General features: G+C 38.0%; 1 protein-coding gene and 1 long non-coding RNA gene across 13 annotated transcripts in view; one reads left to right on the forward strand and one right to left on the reverse strand.

The window, feature by feature from the left end:
• MBNL2 (muscleblind like splicing regulator 2) overlaps positions 1–11,971 on the forward strand; it is a 171,730-nt gene extending 159,759 nt beyond the window's left edge. For all 8 annotated transcript variants that reach the window (XM_050765985.1, XM_050765986.1, XM_050765988.1 and 5 more), the window contains one exon: positions 9,174–11,971. In XM_050765985.1, the coding sequence (XP_050621942.1) occupies positions 9,174–9,301 (128 nt within the window). In that variant the 3' untranslated portion in view covers positions 9,302–11,971. The remainder of the gene's footprint in view (positions 1–9,173) is intronic.
• LOC126940231 (uncharacterized) overlaps positions 1–21,695 on the reverse strand; it is a 134,524-nt gene that overhangs the window by 84,526 nt on the left and 28,303 nt on the right. The gene's annotated exons all lie outside the window — the stretch shown is intronic.

Consider the following 21,695-nt stretch of genomic DNA (forward strand, 5'->3'; position numbering starts at 1 on the left):
TTGGTTTGGAACTCAGTTTTCGTACAGAGACGGCCATGGACTTGTTGGTTAGATCTCCGGGCTGGCCTACAATCATTTTATTTAGCTTGTGGCATTGTTTATAAGTAACACAGTGCTAAAGCATGGCCCAGGCCAAGTGCCACCCATGTCTGTGATGTTGCTATATCTTTGGGATTCAAGAAAGATATCATAAGCGTGCAGCTAACCCAAACCCCCAGATGGCCGTGCAACAGAAAATAGAAAATTCCTTCACCTCCTCCACCTACTGGAGCTGTGGAGGAGCCTTAACCCCTGGTGAGTTCCACGACTGGAATGTCATCCGGGGAAGGCCTGTGGAGTAGGAATGGGAAGTATGGTGTGGAATCACGAATGTTGGGTAAAGACTAGGAAGATAAAATCTGGGGCCTGCTTCTGGGTAGCCACCAGACCCATTCACGCCACCTTCTTCCTCATTTCTCTCAATGTCATGGTTTCATCTGCCAACTACTTTTTTTTTTTTTTTTTTTTTTTGAGATGGGGGTCTCACTGTCCCACCCAGGCTGGAGTGCAATGGTGCGATCTTGGCTTACTGTAACCTCCGCCTCCTGGGTTCAAGTGGTTCTCCTGCCTCAGCCTCACGTGGGCCATGCCCGGCTAATTTTTTTGTATTTTTTGTAGAGACAGGGTTTCACTTTTTTTTCCTGGCTATCATGCAGCCCTTCCAATCTAGGGTTTTGTTTTGATTTTAGCTTTTCTGGCACCTGCTGAGGAAACACAGTCTCATCACTCCCCTCCTTCTGAATAAATACACAGTGCTCTTGAATATGTCTTTGTTTAAAACACTTCTAGAACACTAGCGGAAAGGAAAGTCTCCTTCTCATGCCTCTTTACCTTCCTCCTCATTTATATCCTAGAGGAGAAGAAAAGTGTTCACTCTTGGATAACATATGGGTTTTTAGATGGTCTGAGGACTAGATTCCCATCTCAGCCTGAGAGCCACAGAAATGATTCTCAGAATTCCCCCAGGGGAACTGGGATTGAAGGAGACTGTCTGGAGTCAGGGAGGGGATTATAATCAAAGCCTAACTGCAATACTCATAAGAACCGAGATGTTTCCACATGTGACATGGACTCATACAAAGAGCAGAATCTTATTCAAAGTTGAGCACTTCCGTTTATGAATTTTATCCAGATACTCTAAGTTGTCAATGTGAACCCTGGTCAGTAAACTTCAGCGAGGACAGTGTTATTGCTTTTCATGTAAAACCTGAATTATTAATAGTTTTAAGTGATAATTTTTCTTTAGTATATCTAAAAATATTTTGTTCAAATATAATCAAGTGGAAAATATTGGACAGAAATGAGTCATCCACAAAAAGTATCATTGAAACTAGGGGCATTAGAGCTTTGAATATAAACTTTCTACTGAACAGCAGAGGACAAAACAATAATTCTGGCAAAACTCCTCTGGAAGGTGCTATGAAATATTAGGGACATTCCAACCTCGGTGTGCCCTTCTCCAGAGTAAAGCTGATTGTCATATTTGAGAATTTTTCCCCCAGGACCTCAGCATATGCCTTTTATGTACAAATAAAACTACATTTTGAAAATAAGTCAAATATGGCATGACACTGCCTGCCCTCCAAACAATATTCCCCCAGAATAATGAATCAGACTATTTTTAAGTATCTTTACATATTCTACTAATTATCTCTGAGCTTTTTCTATAATTATTATTTTATTTTATTTTTTTTCGAGAGGGAGTCTCGTCCTGTTGCCCAGGCTGGAGTGTGGTGGTGAAATCTCGGATCACTGCAACCTCCACCTCCCAGGTTCAAGTGATTCTCCTGCCTCAACCTCCCAAGTAGCTGGGATTACCGGTGTGCACCACCACACCGAACAAATTTTTGCATTTTTAGTAGAGACGGGATTTCACCATGTTAGCCAGGCTGGTCTCGAACTCCTGACCTCAGTGATCTGCCCACCTAGGCCTCCCAAAGTGCTGGGATTACAAACATGAGCCACCGCACCAGGCCTATATTTAAAATTTTATAGTCATGAAGTAGGCCAAAGAAAGTTCTTGAAAGTGTACATTTATTAACATGTATAATTATAATTGCTTTAATTACTTTTTAAATCTGATACCATATATTCACCAAGAGACTAAAGACACTTGCTTTTGACTTCAGTAATCCATACTGTGATTAAGTACTGAATTATATTGGAGTCAAAAATGTACACATGTCCCTTTGCCTCTGTGCAGTTTGCTTCAACTGAAAGATCTCACAAGTGTCGCCTCTCAGGCAAGATCAGGGCATTTCAGACAGTTGTGGCTGCCATGGAGAGGAGGTGTGGGGCAGTGGGGAAAAGGTGGAGAGAATATTAAATGGTGCAGAGACTGAAGGAGAAAGCAATGCCAATAGAGAGTGGCAAGAAGGAACCTGGACAGAATCAGAAGAAAACTGTAGATGAAGAAACACAGAGACTGGGAGGGTGAGCAACATGCGAGCCTCCTTAGCTTAGCCCTATTTTTAGGAAATGCCACCTAATTGCCTATTTTTAAATTAATAATAAATTTTGTTTAAAGAGGCAGTGAAATATTATTAATACCTTTAACTGCCTTCTGGGGGAAACAAGGCCTTGTAACCATGGCAAAAGATTTCTAAGAAACCTACCAAGTCTAGAAGGTTTCTTTAGGTGGATTTTTATCTGTTATATTTCTTTTCTCTGTGAGTGATTCTGCCCCCAGCCTGGAATATTTTCCCCTTTATCTATAATGGGGAGTAGGGAGAATGGGAGAATGGGGAGTGGTGTTTATTTCTCTTAGATATTTCTGAGTCCTTAACTACCCTAAAAGGGCACACAGACGACACATCTTGTCCAAAGGGTTCTTTTTCTGCCCTATTCCTGTTTCTCCCCTGAATGGTCTAGTGGTCTTCTGTTGATACCAGCATTGTGGCACTGTGTCCTCAATGATTTCAATTTATTCAGCCATCCATGCAACCACCAATTAATAAATTCCCAGCCCTGTCCTAGACACTGGTGCTATAAAGATGAATGAGACAGTCCCCCTGTCCTTAAAGAGCTTGGTTTGGCTGTGGACCCAGTTAGTGTACCAGCCCTGCTTGGAAGTACCCACTTGAGATTCCATGTTAGTGACATCAAGACGCATTGAGATTCCTTAGTAGTTTAGCAAGGCTGCACAGATATAAGGTATTTTTTTATCTATGCCATCCAAACTCAACATTACAAAGACAGTCCTAATGGCTATTCACAGGAAGACTGAACCAAAACATCCATTATTTCTCTTTTCTAATTGCTTGATGATTTGCATACATAGAAATTCTTGACATTTTCACTGGAATGTTTTCCTATCAATTAAGCAGAGCAGGAAGAGTTCTTACCAAATTTAATATTGAGCTATCATTTAAAAAAATAACTCATCTGACATCCTTGAATCTTTGAAATGAGCACTTTTATGTAAGAAGTATAAACATTTCTGGAAGTCATCTAGAAGCCCACAGTTTCCAAAGTTATGCATACGTACAGTTCCTGGAGATCAACCTCGAGGGAGAAAACTCAGAATGTGTTAATACATGGTACCTCTGAAGCACTGAGGACATTCTACGTTGATTTGTTTTCTCTTGCACCCTTCTGCATGAGGATTGGTTAGTTCAGCTGTTAAGTTCATGGTGCTGATGAGTTCAAGTTCAGTGTTTCAGTCTCTGCAGAGACTATTTTAGTTTGAACCAAATGTGTTTCTCACCCTGTTCAGCTCTTTTTTGAGCGCACACCATGAGTGAGAGGTATGGATGGCTCAGCCTAAATCCATCATCACATGGAAGAGACAAGAAAACATGCATGTTTCATAACTGATGACTCAGTCAAGGGAGGGTTGATATTTTCTTTTTAGGTAGAGGGTGCCTTGTTGGTCACGTACTCTCTTTCTTTGGGCGAAAGCCAAATGTCTGAAAGTTGCAGGACTAACTCTCCTATACACCTGCTCTTCTGGTCTCACTTTTACCACTGCTGCCTGCCATGATGTTGCCTGTAGCCTTGGCTTATGCCAGCTCAGGAAGTGATCCAGACTTAGTGGATATAGTGAATATTGCCTTCAAGAAAGTAAAGCTGATGAGTACACAAACCAGCAGCTCTTAGCTGAATTTAGCCCAAAGATATATATGATCCACACAGGGTTGTTTTCTGTGATGTGAATTCATTGCTGAATTTCCAGCTTCTCTTGGAAAATCTAAAGCTCAAGTAATATGGAGTCCATGTTTCCGAAGGTAGCATTTGGCTGGGGCAGAGTAGCTGCTGCCACACCCTTGACCTGGCCTATTCACTTACGTACCTTTCCTGCCTGGCCCCAGGAGGCTTAGTATTAGACAGGACCTAATCTGGTCCACTTTTTAGTAAGCTTGGCTACTACTGCACTGTGAGTCAATGGCAGGCAATTCACTGAGGACATTGTAATTATTAAATGGCTGCTCATAACATATTTGATAGAAAAATAACCCATTTGATGTCTTTGAAGCCATTCATGCTTTGTCTTCAACAAATAAATATGAAACTAATCAGGTACTGGATTCACATTGGGGTAACTTGAGAATGTATATTGAGCAGAATCATCAGATTCTTAAATCCAACCACCTAGGGGAGACAGTTTAATTCACTTATTGTGATTTCCTTTCCTTATTGATAAGCAGACTGTATTGTAGCCAGCTGATATTTTTGCTTCGGAGATACTCTTGTTCTAACCAGAGGGACCACTAAAGATTTAGAAAAGTACTCATGATTTGAGATCAAGTGTATCTTTGTCTTAAAAATAGAATCACAGATTTTGTGGGCATCAGCTATTCTGATTTTTATCTGTTCTCCTTTTAGTGGAAGAAGGAATTGAAAATAATGCTTGCAGTTCAGAATTTTGATTTACCATACTAGATTAGCTAGAATCTTATTTAATAATTTAACTTCCTTCTCCTGTCATGGTGCTCTGTTATATAAAACACTACCTACTTGAGGCAATAGTCTCCCAGGGAGACAAATAGAAATATAGCTTGTTGAATATCTTTGATTTCTTTCCTATCATCATAGTTTGCCAAGATTTCTCAGCAGCTGAGGCAGTGGCACTGTGGTTGGGTAGGGTGTTCTGTCGCTATAAGCAGGCATGTTTGCAACATCCATCTGGAGGAGCCCTGGGGCAGGATGTGGTTGACCTGTGGATGCCCTGAATGAGAGGCCCAGCAGCCTCACAGTCCCCCAGCAATTTCCACCCATCTAGCCCCTCCAGACAGTCTCACTGTCTCCCCTCTAAAGCTCCAAGCACATTTGCTGTAGGTTCCACCTCAGGGCCTGACCTTCCCCTGATCCCCAGGCTCACAGGGTTCTTCTAAGCACCCTCTGAAGCAGGCACCATGAGGCACAGATATGCTCTTTGGAACCTCTGCTTCCTCTAGCCCTATCTCAGACCGTCCCCATGCCCTGGAGGGGATGCCTTCACCAGTGAGCAAAGTGACATCTCTAAGCTCATGCTGGTTTGTGCAAGCACTTTGTACATTGTGCAAGCCAGTTAAAATGATGCATGTCAGCTTTTCCATGTCTGCAAAATATGATCACAATACTGACCTAGCTTGTAAGACTCTAGCTTGTAAATTCTCAGAGCCTCCTGAAAATCAAGGGGATATATCTTAAAATTCAAACAAAAATAAAGGTGCTTCAGAGAGGAGACTGGCAGGAGACCCAATGTGGTGGCTGTTTCTCTGACTTATGCATACCCTGGCAGACCCTATGAGTTTTCCACTTCCCTTTCAAGACAGCATGGGGTGCTGTGCCTTGGAGGTTGAGTACAGAACTTTGGGCACCAGCCTCAGCTTTGACCAAATGCAGGGCAGGAAAGAAGTGACGGACAGTGGGTCTGTTGAGCTCACTTTGGTGAACTGTATTTTAATTAGTATTTTTTAAAATGGACAAGTTCAAAATTAAGGTTGATCCACATCAGATGTGTAGCCCATGTGCCAGGGCCATATATAAGCCTGTTATTTTAAGAAGGTATGTTTCTTACCTATAATGAAAATATTCAGGCACCCCATGAAGGTTTTGATCCTCCTGGTCACAAAACTACAAAAAAGATGGAAAAAGTTTATATATATATTATATAAAAGTATATATGTGTGTATATATATGTGTGTGTATATATATAAAATTGGTATGGGAGAAAATCTCTGAAAAGAGGTAACAGGAAAGCACACAAAATGTATCTATTCATGTGATTTTAAATTATGTTTGTTTAGTGCTAAATCAACATGTAATCTGAATAAAGAAAAACCACGTTAAAAACTAGACAAAGGTTCCTCTTTCCCTCAAAGTAGCTTCTCCTCTCCCGCCTGCCAATCCCCACAAGCACACACACTTGGCCCTCCACTTTCCTCTTGTCCTGTGGGTGGTCTTCCAGCTGAATCTGTCCCACACTACCCTGGGGCCCTAGGGCCTGTAAGGTCCTGTGCCTCCTCACAACAGAATTCTATCAGATGGGTGCTAGCGATATGACAGGCCCTCAGTTGATAACTGTTCTTGATCTGTATCCCTGTTCTATGTCTCCAGGGTGTATTTCACCCCAGAGTACAGATAATACAGACTGTATCAGCAAGCTGTATTTCTCAGGAAAAAAATTTAATAATCAAAGATATTTCCAAGAAAAAATCTGCCACCCAAAAATGGAACCTATAAGGAAAAACAGCCAAAGCTTTCCCACCTTCTAAGATTAAATCTGTTGAACTTCTTGAAGTTCACAGATGCCAGGAATGTGATTCATTTTTTTATACCACATGACAGCCAAAGACAAAGACTGGGGATGGCCAGAGTTTTCTGGCCTAGATGCCAGGCAGCAATCACAGCTGAGAGTTCAGTAGTCCCAGGGCTCGTTTTTATTGATGTCTTTATTCATATAATAGCTCATGGGTACACTGGGGCAGAGGGGAAGTGCAGTCTGGGCGAGACTAGTTGATGCTTTAGTTAGCTGCAAGACTGATTTACAGTCCAATTAAATTTCAGTGGTCATTTATGTCTCCTCATCAAATACGAGTTCAAAGCCTTGCCGTAAGTAATTTCCATAACCCACATTTCCCCATTCTAATATGCCATTGCTGTGCTTTTCATAGAATACTTCTTTTCCAGATGGTTAGGAATTTCATTCTTTATAGCATTTTAATTTCAGCGAATAAGCAAGAATCCAAATGCATTCTAAAATACATATTATTATACATCAATTTAAGAAATTGGCTGGGCACAGTGGCTCACACCTATAATCCAGCACTTTGGGAGTCTGAGGTGGGAGGATTTCTTGAGCCTAGGAGTTTGAGGCAAGCCAGGGCAATACGACAAGACCCCATCTCTACAAAAATAAAAATGAAAATTAAGCAGGCATGGTGGTGTGTGGTTGTAGTCCCAGCTACTCAGGAGGCTGAAGTGGGAGGATCGCTTGAGGCCAGGAATTCAAGGCTTCAGTGAGCTTTGATTATACCACTGCATTCCAAACTGGGCAACAGAGGGAGACCTTGTCTCAAAAAAAAAATAAATAAATAAATAAATAAAGAAAAGAGAAAAGAAAAAGAAAAGAAAACAGAAAAGAAACTGCAATTTTTTTCCCGGAGTTATTTTAGAAAGATTTTTTCTAAAGTAAAAGAAAAAGAAAAATCACATTATTTGATGTCCTAGAGTGCATTCTTATTTGGAAAACTTACAGATAGGCTTGAAACTAAGGGATGAAATCAAAAAATTTCTATTTGATAATCAAATATCTAAATCTAGAAAATCTGAATATTACCTATTGGCAATGATAATATTCAAAGATAATAGTATTCAAATATTAGATACTGTGTTTACATATGAAATCATATCTTATTTTTTATTCATGTCTATTTTTCCCAGTTAATTTTAGATTCCTAGGAATATTTAAGAAACAAAGAATGATCTTATCTGAAGTTTTAAGTTTCCATTTACTCTAAATATTTAAGATAAATGAGTTCTTTCTCTATTTTTATGAATCCTATACACATCTGTCTGTTTCAATAAAATAAAGAATACTCATGTTTACTTCACAGGAGGAACTATTTGCATGTACTAAAATTGTTGCATATAAAATACAGGAGCACTCACTTAAAGGGAAAAAATACCCACGTGGAGAAAACATAACGGGATAATACACTATGCTTGGGAAAATAAGGCTTTTGCTGGGAATTGAATCCTAGTGTGTAGAAGTATTAGCTAACTCTCATTATAAACAAATTTTACCAGTTATTTCCTAAACAGACTCTTGTTTAATGAACAAATGCTTTGCTTATTAATTACACAAAATTTGGTCAAAGCATTAGAAAAGATGAAACAGTTTCGTTAGAGTGTGTTAAAAACTTGACTTTTAACCTTGACATTTAATGGACTGGACCACATGGGCCAAATTCCCTCTCCTTTGCAAAGGTATGGAGCTGGAAATGAACTTGGAGATCAGACTCAAGGGACCACAGCTTGCATTTAATAGTTTACCTTTAGCTGTGCTTTAGCTGTGCTTTTGGATGTATTAAGAACTTTTTAACTGCTTTATTAGACTGTTATCCCTTTTACTCTTTGATATGTGACATTTAAATATGCCTTGAATTTGAAACTGGTTGTTGTTATGTGTTGGGAACAAAATTATTTTTGATAGGAATACATTTTTGAATTACAAATGCAAGTTAATAGATAAATAATATCTGATTTATTATATCTTGAAATATTTCTATTTAAGCCTTACAAGTGACTTTTCAGTACAAACAAGATTCTCTGATTAGACTTTCTGATCACCATAGCAAATATTAATTGGACAATAATGGGAATGTATAATAAAGAGCTGTAAAGCAAAAATTTTTTAAAGAAATTGTGGTCTAAACATGCATGCCTCTCTATTTGCTGCCACAGTTTTCCAGAAAGTACTGTGCATTTGAATCATCATTCTTTATAGTGGCCACATAGCAGAAGTGGTTAAGTGTAAAGTTTTTCAGCATGAAGGGCGGGTATTGTGCAAAATTATAATTGCATCAAAATAATGAGAGATTGAAGAAAACTCTGATTTTCAAATGTCTATTTTTGAAGAGTAAAACTTAAACTCATTATTTTTCCTCTCAGAAGGATGCCTAAATCATGGTTGTCTTTCTCCTTAACAGATAATTCTGAAATAATCAGCAGAAACGGAATGGAATGCCAAGAATCTGCATTGAGAATAACTAAACATTGTTACTGTACATACTATCCTGTTTCCTCCTCAATAGAATTGCCACAAACTGCATGCTAAATAAAGATGTAGTTCTTCTGGACAGACCACAACTCTAAGAAGCTAGTGCTGCTATCTCATATATGAGTATTAAATATGGTATGCTTAGTATATTCCAACCTAAGATAGTTAACTACCTGAGACCAGCTGTGATGTTTAAAGACATAAAGGATAAAGTTTACTTTTAAAGGGTTTCTAAACATAGTTTCTGTCCTAGGAATATTGTCTTATCTCCATAACTATAGCTGATGCAGAAAGTCCAGCCACTTTACTCATTTCGATTCAGAATATTTCAAATTTAGCAATAAACAATTAGCATTAGTTAAAAAAGAAACATATTCCAAGGGCAGGTTCGATTGTAGCTGTAATTACTGTCATGCCATTTACCCACTGGATCAAAGGGTATGTTTCACTTCTTGACAATATAAATGCTGCAGCAAAGACGAGAGGTGAAGTAAAACCAATACCTGTCCTGCAGGTCTAAAATTTGAATGGAAATTCAAGCACAAGTACTGGGGACACATCAAAGTGTGGTGTTTGGTTTGCCTGGAGATGCCGCATTGAATCATGTGATTCTAGATTAACATTAAATAGATTGAAAAAGAAACTTTGCACGGTATGAGCTTCATACCCCACCAAACAAAGTCTTGAAGGTATTATTTTACAAGTATATTTTTAAAGTTGTTTTATAAGAGAGACTTTGTAGAAGTGCCTAGATTTTGCCAGACTTCATCCAGCTTGACAAGAATGAGAGGCCCATGCCAACAGTCTAATCTAAGAGATTAGTCTTTCAAACTCACCATCCGGTTGCCTGTTACAGAATAACTCTTCTTAACTAAAAACCTAGTCAAACAAGGAAGCTGTAGGTGAGGAGATCTGTATAATATTCTAATTTAAGTAAGTTTGAGTTTAGTCACTGCAAATTTGACTGTGACTTTAATCTAAATTACTATGTAAACAAAAAGTAGATAGTTTCACTTTTTAAAAAAAATCCATTACTGTTTTGCATTTCAAAAGTTGGATTAAAGGGTTGTAACTGACTACAGCATGGAAAAAATAGTTCTTTTAATTCTTTCACCTTAAAGCATATTTTATGTCTCAAAAGTATAAAAAACTTTAATACAAGTACATACATATTATATATACACATACATATATATACTATATATGGATGAAACATATTTTAATGTTGTTTACTTTTTTAAATACTTGGTTGATCTTCAAGGTAATAGCGATACAATTAAATTTTGTTCAGAAAGTTTGTTTTAAAGTTTATTTTAAGCACTATCGTACCAAATATTTCATATTTCACATTTTATATGTTGCACATAGCCTATACAGTACCTACATAGTTTTTAAATTATTGTTTAAAAAACAAAACAGCTGTTATAAATGAATATTATGTGTAATTGTTTCAAACATCCATTTTCTTTGTGAACATATTAGTGATTGAAGTATTTTGACTTTTGAGATTGAATGTAAAATATTTTAAATTTGGGATCATCACCTGTTCTGAAAACTAGATGCACCAACCATATCATTATTTGTTTGAGGAAAAAAAAGAAATCTGCATTTTAATTCATGTTGGTCAAAGTCGAATTACTATCTATTTATCTTGTATCGTAGATCTGATAACCCTATCTAAAAGAAAGTCACATGCTAAGTGTAATCTTACATAGTGCTTGTATTGTTGCATTTGTTTTAATTTGTGGAAAAGTATTGTATCTAACTTGTATTACTTTGGTAGTTTCATCTTTATGTATTATTGATATTTGTAATTTTCTCAACTATAACAATGTAGTTACGCTACAACTTGCCTAAAACGTTCAAACTTGTTTTCTTTTTTCTGTTTTCTTTCTTTGTTAATTCATTTAAACTCAATGAAAACATAGTATACATTACTAAAAGGTAAATTATGGGAATCACTGAAATATTTTTGTAGATTAATCGTAACATTGTCTTTCTTTTTTTCTTTTGTTTCATGATTTTGATTTTTAAAATTATTAGCACACAACTATTTTCAGCCCTTTAATAATGGAGCATCAAAAACATCACCTGTATCCCCAAGCAAATATAGAAGACTGTATTTTTTACTATGATATCCATTTTCCAGAATTGTGATTACAATATGCAAAGAGTCATAAATATGCCATTTACAATAAGGAGGAGGCAAGGCAAATGCATAGATGTACAAATATATGTACAACAGATTTTGCTTTTTATTTATTTATAATGTAATTTTATAGAATAATTCTGGGATTTGAGAGGATCTAAAACTATTTTTCTGTATAAATATTATTTGCCAAAAGTTTGTTTATATTCAGAAGTCTGACTATGATGAATAAATCTTAAATGCTTTGTTTAATTAAAAAACAAAAATCACCAATATCCAAGACATGAAGATATCAATTCAACAAATACTGTAGTTAAGAGACTAACTCTCCACTTGTATGGGAACTACATTTCACTCTTGGTTTTCAGGATATAACAGCACTTCACCGAAATATTCTTTCAGCCATACCACTGGTAACATTTCTACTAAATCTTTCTGTAACACTTAAAGAATTCCTTCATTCATTACCTTACAGTGTAAACAGAAGTCTAATTTGTATCAATACTATGTTTTGGTTGTAATATTCAGTTCACTCACCCAATGTACAACCAATGAAATAAAAGAAGCATTTAAAAGGATTGTATAGTCTTCCTTCTTTTTGTGTTGAGACAGATTGATAATTCGCCAAACAAAATGGTTTTCACCTTCACACATATAGTATTTGTTAACTTCAAAGAAGACCAAACTCTGGTCTTCGAACGGGAGATTGGTAGTTTTTGCTTTTGGCTTTGGCTTGTTCACAGCAAGAAAAACAATTAAAAATGGTAATTTGAGAAGTTTGTTTAGTATTCTTTAAAATTAGAAGTAAAAATAAATCCCACCACTCAGCCGTCTTCTTCACATCTCAGACTGATAATGAAAAGATATGGGATCAATGGCATCAGTAACTACATGGGCAACAAAATGTCAGTTTCATGAATAGATTTTAAAAAGGGCCCATTAAGCTGTAATACAGGCTTCTGTAAGAGCTTGATGGCATAACATGACTCAGACCTGAGGCTGCAGAAAGAGACAAAATGGTGAGTTCTGTTCTATGCAGAGGTCCTGGCCAGGTGGCTCAAGAATAGAACAGGAATTCAACAAAGAGGGTGATGAGGGTCCCTGCTATTCTGTCAGTAACCAGCCTCCTCCTAAGAGGTGGTGTGTGGGCAGAAGGAGTGGCAGCAACTCCTTCTTCGGCCTTTTGAGACCCACCATTTTTGTCAAGGAAGGTGCTATTGGCCTTTTGGGTGGGAACATTCCTTGTCATACTGAGATTGGCAGAAATTGCCTCCTCTGTGGGCCAAGGCAGAAACATGAGTTTTTCTCCATGGCAGATTTAAAGCTTTAGGCCTCCTGAGTGGTTATGATATAGCATAGAAAACACATACATTCAGCAGATACAAATAAAGCTGCTTGTATTTTTTAACTATCCCATCAGGATTTCCAAGGGTAAAAATACTTTTAACACCTCTGTGGATATTTGAAAATATGGCTGTATATTTGGATGAGTGATTTTTGTACTGTAATGCAAAAGAAAATCTATCTCATCAATCACTCCCTACAAAAATCATTCTGTTAATAGTAAGTTCAAGATGTCAACTTCAGAGAGCAAGTTATTATTTTAAGTGAAAAATCTAAAACTGTACACCTGGTTTCATGAAGTATAAGTTCTATCAGTAGATTGCCTATTCATGGTACTACATCAAAATCAAAAACAAAACTTAAACCTCTCAGGATAAAAAAAAAAAACTCTCTCTTCAGCATAGAAAATATTTGGGTATAAAATACCAATTATCTCATAATTATCTGACAAAAGAAAAGTGTCATTTCAGTTTTGGGCTCTCCAAATTTAAAACGATGTTTCAAATGAGAAATGCATTCTTTATTATTAAAGTTCTGTTGCAATGCCACAGATTTTAGGGGCAGCTAGGAAAATCAAAATAAAGTTCAATGTTCTGATATTTATAAAAAGATGGTACTGGTTCCCTGCAGAATGATTTCTGTAGGGGCAACCCCCACCCCTTCTCCCCACCTCCAAAATATCCTAGGGTGTCTCTGACATATTGGGCAATTGTTGCTGGACTAATTTATCTCCATAGAAATGACTGAGTCACTGTGGATAAGCATGATTCACACAGAATGAAACATAGTAATGATTCCCTCTGTGCTCTTAGTTGGGAAGATAGATGGCAAGGATGGGAAAGGGTAGAATTGAGAATGTTCACCAGGGAGCTACTTACGTGCCAAGTTCTATGCTAAATATTCTATATATGTTTCTAACAAGCCCACCCTGTGTTGGAGAGAATTACTAACAACCGATAAGTGAATTCTGACTGCTACAGAGATTCCTCTTCAAGGTACATAGAGATTCTGCTGTGAGAAGCATCTTACTTCTAGATCAACACTTCTAGTGTCTGCCCTTAGGGTGACTAGCTGCCCAGCTCAGCTGAAAACCTCTGCCCAGTACCTGTCAAAGGTTTGACCAACTGGCTTGTGACTTCAGTTTCCTCCACTGTCAGCTACTTTGAAAAATGTCCACCCATTTGAGGTGTCCCTGTGGCACCCACCATGTAAACTATATAAATGCTACTAGGCCTAAATTATAATGAAACCATTTCAGATAGCCCATCAAATCTGGTGAAAACCCATATAGTTGTTTACATGAAATAAGGCATAAACAGAGAGTCACTGGTTTTGTTCACACATATTTTACATAATCCTTAGGGTTACAAAGAATCTATTATACCCATAATGTAGATGAAAAAAATCAAGACTCATAAAAATTAACTCTCAAGATCACACAGAGCAAGCCCTGGCTTGTCCCAACTCTACAGCCAAGTTAAAATGAGCTTGATTTGTGGCAGCTTTCAGGTCAAAATTTCATTAAAAAATTCAGAGTGAAGCATTTATCCAGGTTTAAGGTGAAGTTATAAGAATCTTTTACTTGGTTACTTAAGATAAAGATATTCTTCCCTATCCCAAGAATATGATTTATGAAATATCTTGAAACTATGGGCTACAAAGTACTCTGCTAGATTTAGGACATGGCCCAGTTCTTTATTAGGACCAGAGGCAATAGAAGAAATGTTATATTGTACCATTACTCTAGTGTTACCCAGAGTCTTTTGTTTGTTTGCTTGTTTGTTTATCAAGCTTCTATATGGTTCTCCTGAAATAAAATATATAATGACGGTCATTGAATTTTTCCTAATAATAATGTGGCATTAAGTCATGATGCAGCTAGCATGTGAAAAGATATAACGTGAAAAGATATAACTTGAAAGTCTGGGGAAAATAGCCAGAGAGAATAAATTTCTGCATAAAGGCCACATATGAATGTGAACCCCTAAAATCCAATTGCCTCTAGAGAGGCTGAGAAATTAAATGTTACTATTGTTGAGCCCTTTCTCTCATAACTTTTCTGTGGGTTTTTCCAATACTTTGTTTATATAAATGAAGGCAGAGATTTATATTTGCCCTTGTGTGTAAACTAAAATGATCTAAATCAGAACAGTCTAACTTTTCTTTTGCTAGAGAACATTTCCTTCCAACAAAAGGTCATCCTACAAAACTCTACAAACCAAATCGCAGCAAAGTGCTCCTGTTGCAGGGAGGTCTCTTTCCTGAGATCCCTGAATAAGCTCTGCAGTCTAGAGATGGAAACCCATGCATTTAAATGTAAAATGTGTGGCTTTACAGAGGGAGAGAAATGTATTCAAAGCAGCGTGACAGCTTAGAAAAGCTGCCTCTTAAGTTCTAAATATGTCTGAGCAAATTGATCAGATATATACAGAAGTAACAAACATACTACAGAATAAATATATTTTCAACACTCTCACACACATATTTTTATAGAGAGAGCAGTCTAAACGCATTAGCATTCATAAACACAAAGTCGAATGTTTTTCAGAGCTACAGAATGGAAAGATCAGTGTCTGCATTCCACAGTAGTTTAAGAGCTGGTTAAGTACTAAGTTGCTGGTCACGCCGCCCAAGTTTAACTCTCAACTGTACTTTTTAACACCTCGTAAGCATCAAGGTGTTTTCACCAATAAGCTGAGTCTCACAATCGAATGTACCTTGCTGGGACATAATGAGGTTTAAGTGAGATAATATATGCTAATCAGATAGAGCGGGACCTGACACTTAGCAAGATTTCAGTGAATATCAATTATTATTCTTAAAATAATATTAAAATGAGCTCTTGTGTTTCCCTGTAAGTATTTATATCCTTTTTCTGTCCAAACATCTCTTGGCAACTAAGAGGCGCCTCTTCTATTTCCCCAATGACAATTAATGCCAAAAACTGATGGGCAAATTATAGAAAATTCCTAATAACAAATAATGAGCCAGATTATTTTTGTGGAAACCTATAATTACTTCAATTCAACAACTGTTCACTGAGCACCGTCTAAGCCCTGCTGAGTCATTAAAGGGATGTGAACATGGCCAAAGGCCAATGCTCTGCCCTCAAGAAGCTTATCATGCGGCACAACAGAAACTGTTAAAAATAGAGAAAGGAGGAAGAGGATTGTATCGGTTTCCTAGGGCTCCCACAACAGACCACAAAAAGGGTGACTTAATAGAAATTTTAGGCTGGGTGCAGTGGCTCACACCAGTAATCCCAGCCTTTTGGGGGACCAAGGTGGGCGGATCACCTGAGGTCAGGAGTTCGAGACCAGCTTGGTGAAACGCTGTCTCTACTAAAAATACAAAAATTAGCTGGGCATGGTGGTATGCAGCTGTAATCCCAACTACTCTGGAGGCTGAGGAAGGAGACTCACTTGAACCCAGGAGGTGGAGGTTGCAGTGAGCTGAGACTGAGCCACTGCACTCCAGCCTAGCAACAACAACAACAACAACAAAAACAATATAAATGTATTCTCTTACAACTCTGGAGGCTGCAAGTTGGAAATCAATGTGTCAGCAGGGCCATGTTCCTCCTGAGATTCCAGTAGAATCCTTTCTTGACTCTTCTAGTTTCTGCTGGTGGCTGTCAGTCCTTGGCATTTTACGGTTTGCAGCTGCATGGCTCCACTCTGTCTCTGTCATTACATGGCCTTCCCCTTGTCTGTCTCTACCTTCACATCATCTTATGAACACACTGGTCATATTAGATTAGAGCCCACCCTAATGTCTTCATCTTAGCTCAATTACATCTGCAAAGACCCTATTTCCAAAAAAAGCCACATTCCCAGGTATGGGGTTAGGACTTAAACGTGTGTTTTTGGAAGGACACAATTTAACCCATAGCAATAATAAGGGGGGTTGAATAAAGATTGCTTTCTATAGATTGCAAAGTAGTAATAAAATACTTTGATCACGGTTTCTGTTGCTTTTTAGTTAGGAGACATGACCCACAGGGAATATCATGACCAAAGCCATAATCCCTCAGGGAGAGTCTTGTGTTCGTTTGCTTGTTTCTGTTTTGTCTGCAGAACAAAGCATTTGGAATGCAAGATCTTCTAACTTCCATTCTGGATACAACAATCTGTGATTTATGAACACCTAGCACATTTCTGACTGAACTCAACATTTATTGTACTTGGTAATTTTGATTTGCAAATATATTTCATTGTTTGTAAGTTTGCATTGACCAGACTAATTTTACTTAGCCTGTGTTGCAGGGGTAGGCCCTTTCTTTCTTTCAACAGACATTAGAAACTTCAGAAACCCTTCATAAGACATTGTAGTCAAGCTTGTCCCAAAAGGCCAAGTGGGCTGTCTGTAGCAAGGAAAAATATACCTAGCATTTTTTGTACCCTTATATTGTGATAACCTCTTAACATGAAGTGTCTCATTTAATCTTTACAATAATTTGAATGGTTGATTCTATTATGAGCGTCCCTATTTATAGATAAGAAAACTGAGGACTGAAAGTTTAGATGACTTAACAAGTCAACAAGTTTGTAGTGAAGTGAAGATTCAAACACAGCCAGTCTGCCTCCAGATCCCTAGTGTTTTGCTACTTTATTACTCCAAATGTGGCCCTTGAGCCAGCCACAGGACTACCTGAAGACTTGCTAGAAATGCAGAATCCAAGGCTGCACCCCAGACCTACTCCCAAGGGACACACATGCACCTTAAAATCTGAGAAGTGGTGCTGTGGTACTCAGGACTAATCTCCCTTCAGATACTCTGTTGACTCTGCAAAGCAATGAACGAAGACCAGTGACAACACTGGACCATTTTGGTGTTCCTTGTTAGTAACAATTCAAAAGAATTGTCATTGGATACAAAGACATCATATGTCTCTGATTTTACTCTTGCTCTTTCTTGATCTGCTCTCTATATGGCAGCCAGCACATTCATAAAATAGAAATCAGATCACGGCATCATTTCCATCAGAGATGGATCCAGGCTTTGTGAGGCTGGAAGCTTATAAAATTGGGGAAGGGAGTTCTTAAAGACAAAGAACCCCAAAATAAATATAAAGTTAAATACAAAAGTAAATATATAGAAAAGCAATATGCCATTTTTATAAATTATCCATTGGGCACACTACTATGACATGTTTTATTTAAATTTCTCACTGCACCGCCTTTGATTACATCCTCATATAACACTTTTTTGTAATATCATTTCCTACACAGATAACAGAAAGGTAATTCAGTCTTGTAGTGTGGTCGGATGAAATTTGCTTTTTAATATAGATTTTTTGTATTGATAATTTAACATGCAACTTCACACATACACATACACACACATATCCTCACTGCTTATCATGCAAACACAAGAATTCTAAGTTCTATTTTACACAATTCTTATTTGAAAAGGAAAATATTGGCATTTATAATTGTGCTTTGTTATCCTAAAAGGTAAGTATAAAAAGAGAATAAATCCTCTGCTTAGAATTGTATGCATCTGATGACTAGAATGTTCCATGGACTAGCATTCACCACATATACCTTAAACCTTTTCCTTTCCACTACCTGCTTACTCCTAGGGCTGGGTGCTGTAAGACACACTCACATTGCAATGAAAACCAATTGTCATACACCTTCATGTCATAATACTGGGTAAGCAGCACCTATACTGAGATGGCTAACAACATTAGCCAAACACAGAAATGTCTATGAGCCATATAACTGTATTTCACCATGCGCAAGCTAGATGTATACCAGTCAACTTCCTTGGAGCCAAATATGAAAAATAACCATGGCCACTCCAATGTCACTCCACAAAAGGGAGTGTGATGGAAGGGATGTCAGAATGGAAAAAGAGAGTGATCCGAAACAATTGCCAATTTTATAAAACCATGACCTTGAACACATACAAAGCTACGAAAGCCACAGTTCCTCCCAGATTTGTTTTGTTTGTTTGTTTTGAGACACGGTCTTGCTCTGTTGCCCAGGCTGGAGTGCAGTTGCACGATCTCAGTTGACTGCAACCTATGCCTCCAGGGTTCAAGCGATTCTCCTGCTTCAGCCTCATGAGTAGCTGGGATTACAGGAGTGCACCACCACACCTGGCTAATTTTTGTATTTGTAGTAGAGATGGGGTTTTACCATGTTGGTCAGGCTGGTCTCAATCTGCTAACCTCATGATCTGCCCACCTCAGCCTCCCAAAGTGCTGGGATTATAGGCATGAGCCACCTCCCACTTTCTTAAAAGGACTCACACAAGTGGTAGGTCCTGAAGCTTAAGCTTCATTAGTTTCATGGCAGATCTGCCTCTGTCCTCTATTTTAAACAAACAAGTAACAATGACAATAAACTTTCACTCTTCTCTGACTTCCCACTACTCCTAGGATAAAATTCAACCCTTTTGCCCTGACTGACACCTTCTCCAACCTCATCCATTACCATGTTCCCCTGAGCAAACTACCGTCTAACCCCTCTGAACTCTTGCATTTCTCAAAGGACATGGAGTTCTTTCTGCCTCCTGAATTCCTTTCCTTCTGCCTGAAATGCTTGTCTTCTTTCTTGGGTCATAGCAAAATCATTTTCTTCTGAAGGTGATATCACCTCGTCCCAGACCTCAGGTGGCATATTTCATCTCTGCACTATGTTTATTGCTGCCATAGCAGCTATCACATTGTGTAACCATCTTGCTCATCTCTGTTTCAGTTGCATTATCTGCCTCTCATCAGAATTTAATCTCTGTGATGGCAGGTCCCTTGTCTTGTTCACCACCTTTATTAGTCAGTTCTCATGCTGCTGATAAAGATGTACCCAAGACTGGGTAATTTATAAAGAAGAAGAGGTTTAATGGACTCACAGTTCCACTTGGCTGGGGAGGCCTCACAATCATGATGGAAGGTGAAAGGTACATCTTACATGGTGGCAGGCAAGAGAGAATGAGAGCCAAGCAAAAGGGGAAACTCGTTATAAAATCGTCAGATCTCGTGAGACTTATTCACTATCATGAGAACAGTACAGGGGAAACTGCCTCCATGATTCAATTATCTCCCACTGGGTCCCTCTCAGACCACGTGAGAATTATGAGCGCTACAATTCAAGATGAGATTTGGGTGGGGACAGAGTCAAGCTACATCACCACCATATCCCCTTTGCTCACAACGGTGTCAGAACACAACAGACTTCAATTCATATTTGTCGAGTGAATGATTAGTAAATCTGGGATGTCAGAAGAGATAGGCATAAATAAAATCTAAAACTATGAAATTAAAACAGTGATTCAACACATTTGCTACACACTCTACATTCTTGGCCAAGAAGCTAAGTAGAGATCCACTTAATAACAAGTATTTTTGAGCCTCTAATGCGTATATTACAAAATGCCAGAAAACATGAAAAACAAAGGGCTTATTTCCTTATTAGATTGTAAACAATCTGGAACCATCACAGTCTTGCTATAATTTAGAGAAAGAAAAAAACATACAGATGGAAACAAAATACACGATATATATTGAGATATCTCACGATGAGTTCCAAATTATTAAATAGTGAATGTCATGGGCAATTGGTGACAGCTGGAGACGTGATGGAAGTCTCCCTGGAGAAGTCTCTTGAACTGGACCTGGAGGAGTAGTAAATACAGAATTTGCAAAGTGAGAAGCCTGAGAAGCAACAGGAATAAAAATGCACAGGTGGGTGATTAGAATGGATGGGGGTTCTATGCTCAAAGGAGAGAGCGGCACACAAAAAACAGGGGGAACATTGGCTTTTGCAAGACAGCCAGAACTAAAAAAGTGAATAGCAGAGTGGAGCTGCAGTGTGCTGTCAGATCCTCCTGCAGAATGAAGTGCTTACTCTGCAGGGTCCAGGAGTGCTGCAGCAGTCGGTTCTTCTGGAATTGCATTAACTAAAGAGAAATGCCTGATCCAAAGCCTCACTCCCTCTCCTCGCATGCCCCTTGTCCAGTTGGTTGAAGGAAGAGGATGAAGGCCTACAGCCTTGCACCAAATCAGAGCAACTCTGAAGAGTCATCCTCGGGTGTCCATGGGGCCGGCTGAGGCCTTTTTGAGACTGCAACAGAGCCCAGCTTCTCCTTCTGCCTCACTATGCTTCCTGCCCTCCCTTCCACATGGGTTGGTCCCAGGGGTCTTCCCTAAAAACTTCATGCCCACTGGTCCCCACCTTAGAGATTACTTCCCAGGGAATCCAAACTACTATCAATAGGTAGATCCATCATTTGTCAATTCCGTTATTGAAGCACTTGATGTTCTTTCAACTGATGCAAGAAATACATTTTAAATCCATAATTCGATTCTTTCTTGACAAAGAAAAAATTTTTCTGTAAATGTATCTTGCCTAAGATAGTACTAAATTAATCACAAAGAAGAAAAAGGAGAATGATAAGAAAGAATTCCAAGCTGAAATATTTTTATTATGATTTCAAAAAGTAGCAAATTTTCACATATTTTAAGGAGAAATATAGCCTTTTTTTAAAAAACAAAAAAAAAGAGGAGGGAATAGTGAAAGTCATGACTTTCATGTTTCTTTTGGTCCAATTCTTTTTAGTCTTTTACATTCCTGAGCCCTATGCCAATACTTCTTTCAAAAGAAACCAGAAAAAATAACCAAATTAATTCTATGTAAGCCAGGTATCATTATATAAGATGAAAGTTTGTATTTGTTCAATACAATCCTGGAACTAAATTCAATTGTAGAACACAAGGGATATAAAACTCTAGAATATGGTCTGCTTAACCCATCAAAACCATTTCAAAGCTAACTGAAGTGATTTGTCTATGTTGTTACATATTGTTTGCAAGCTTAAGTGGGGCACACTTGGGAATTAATACAGTTGATGGCTACTATTGATAAAAAGGCTCCCTTAAGAAAGCAAGGAGTAATTAAAGAAACACATACACATAATCAATGTTCAGATAATCCCAGCTCCTTCAAGAGTCAT

Source organism: Macaca thibetana, chromosome 17 (assembly GCF_024542745.1).
Source record: "Macaca thibetana thibetana isolate TM-01 chromosome 17, ASM2454274v1, whole genome shotgun sequence".
NCBI lineage: Eukaryota > Metazoa > Chordata > Mammalia > Primates > Cercopithecidae > Macaca > Macaca thibetana.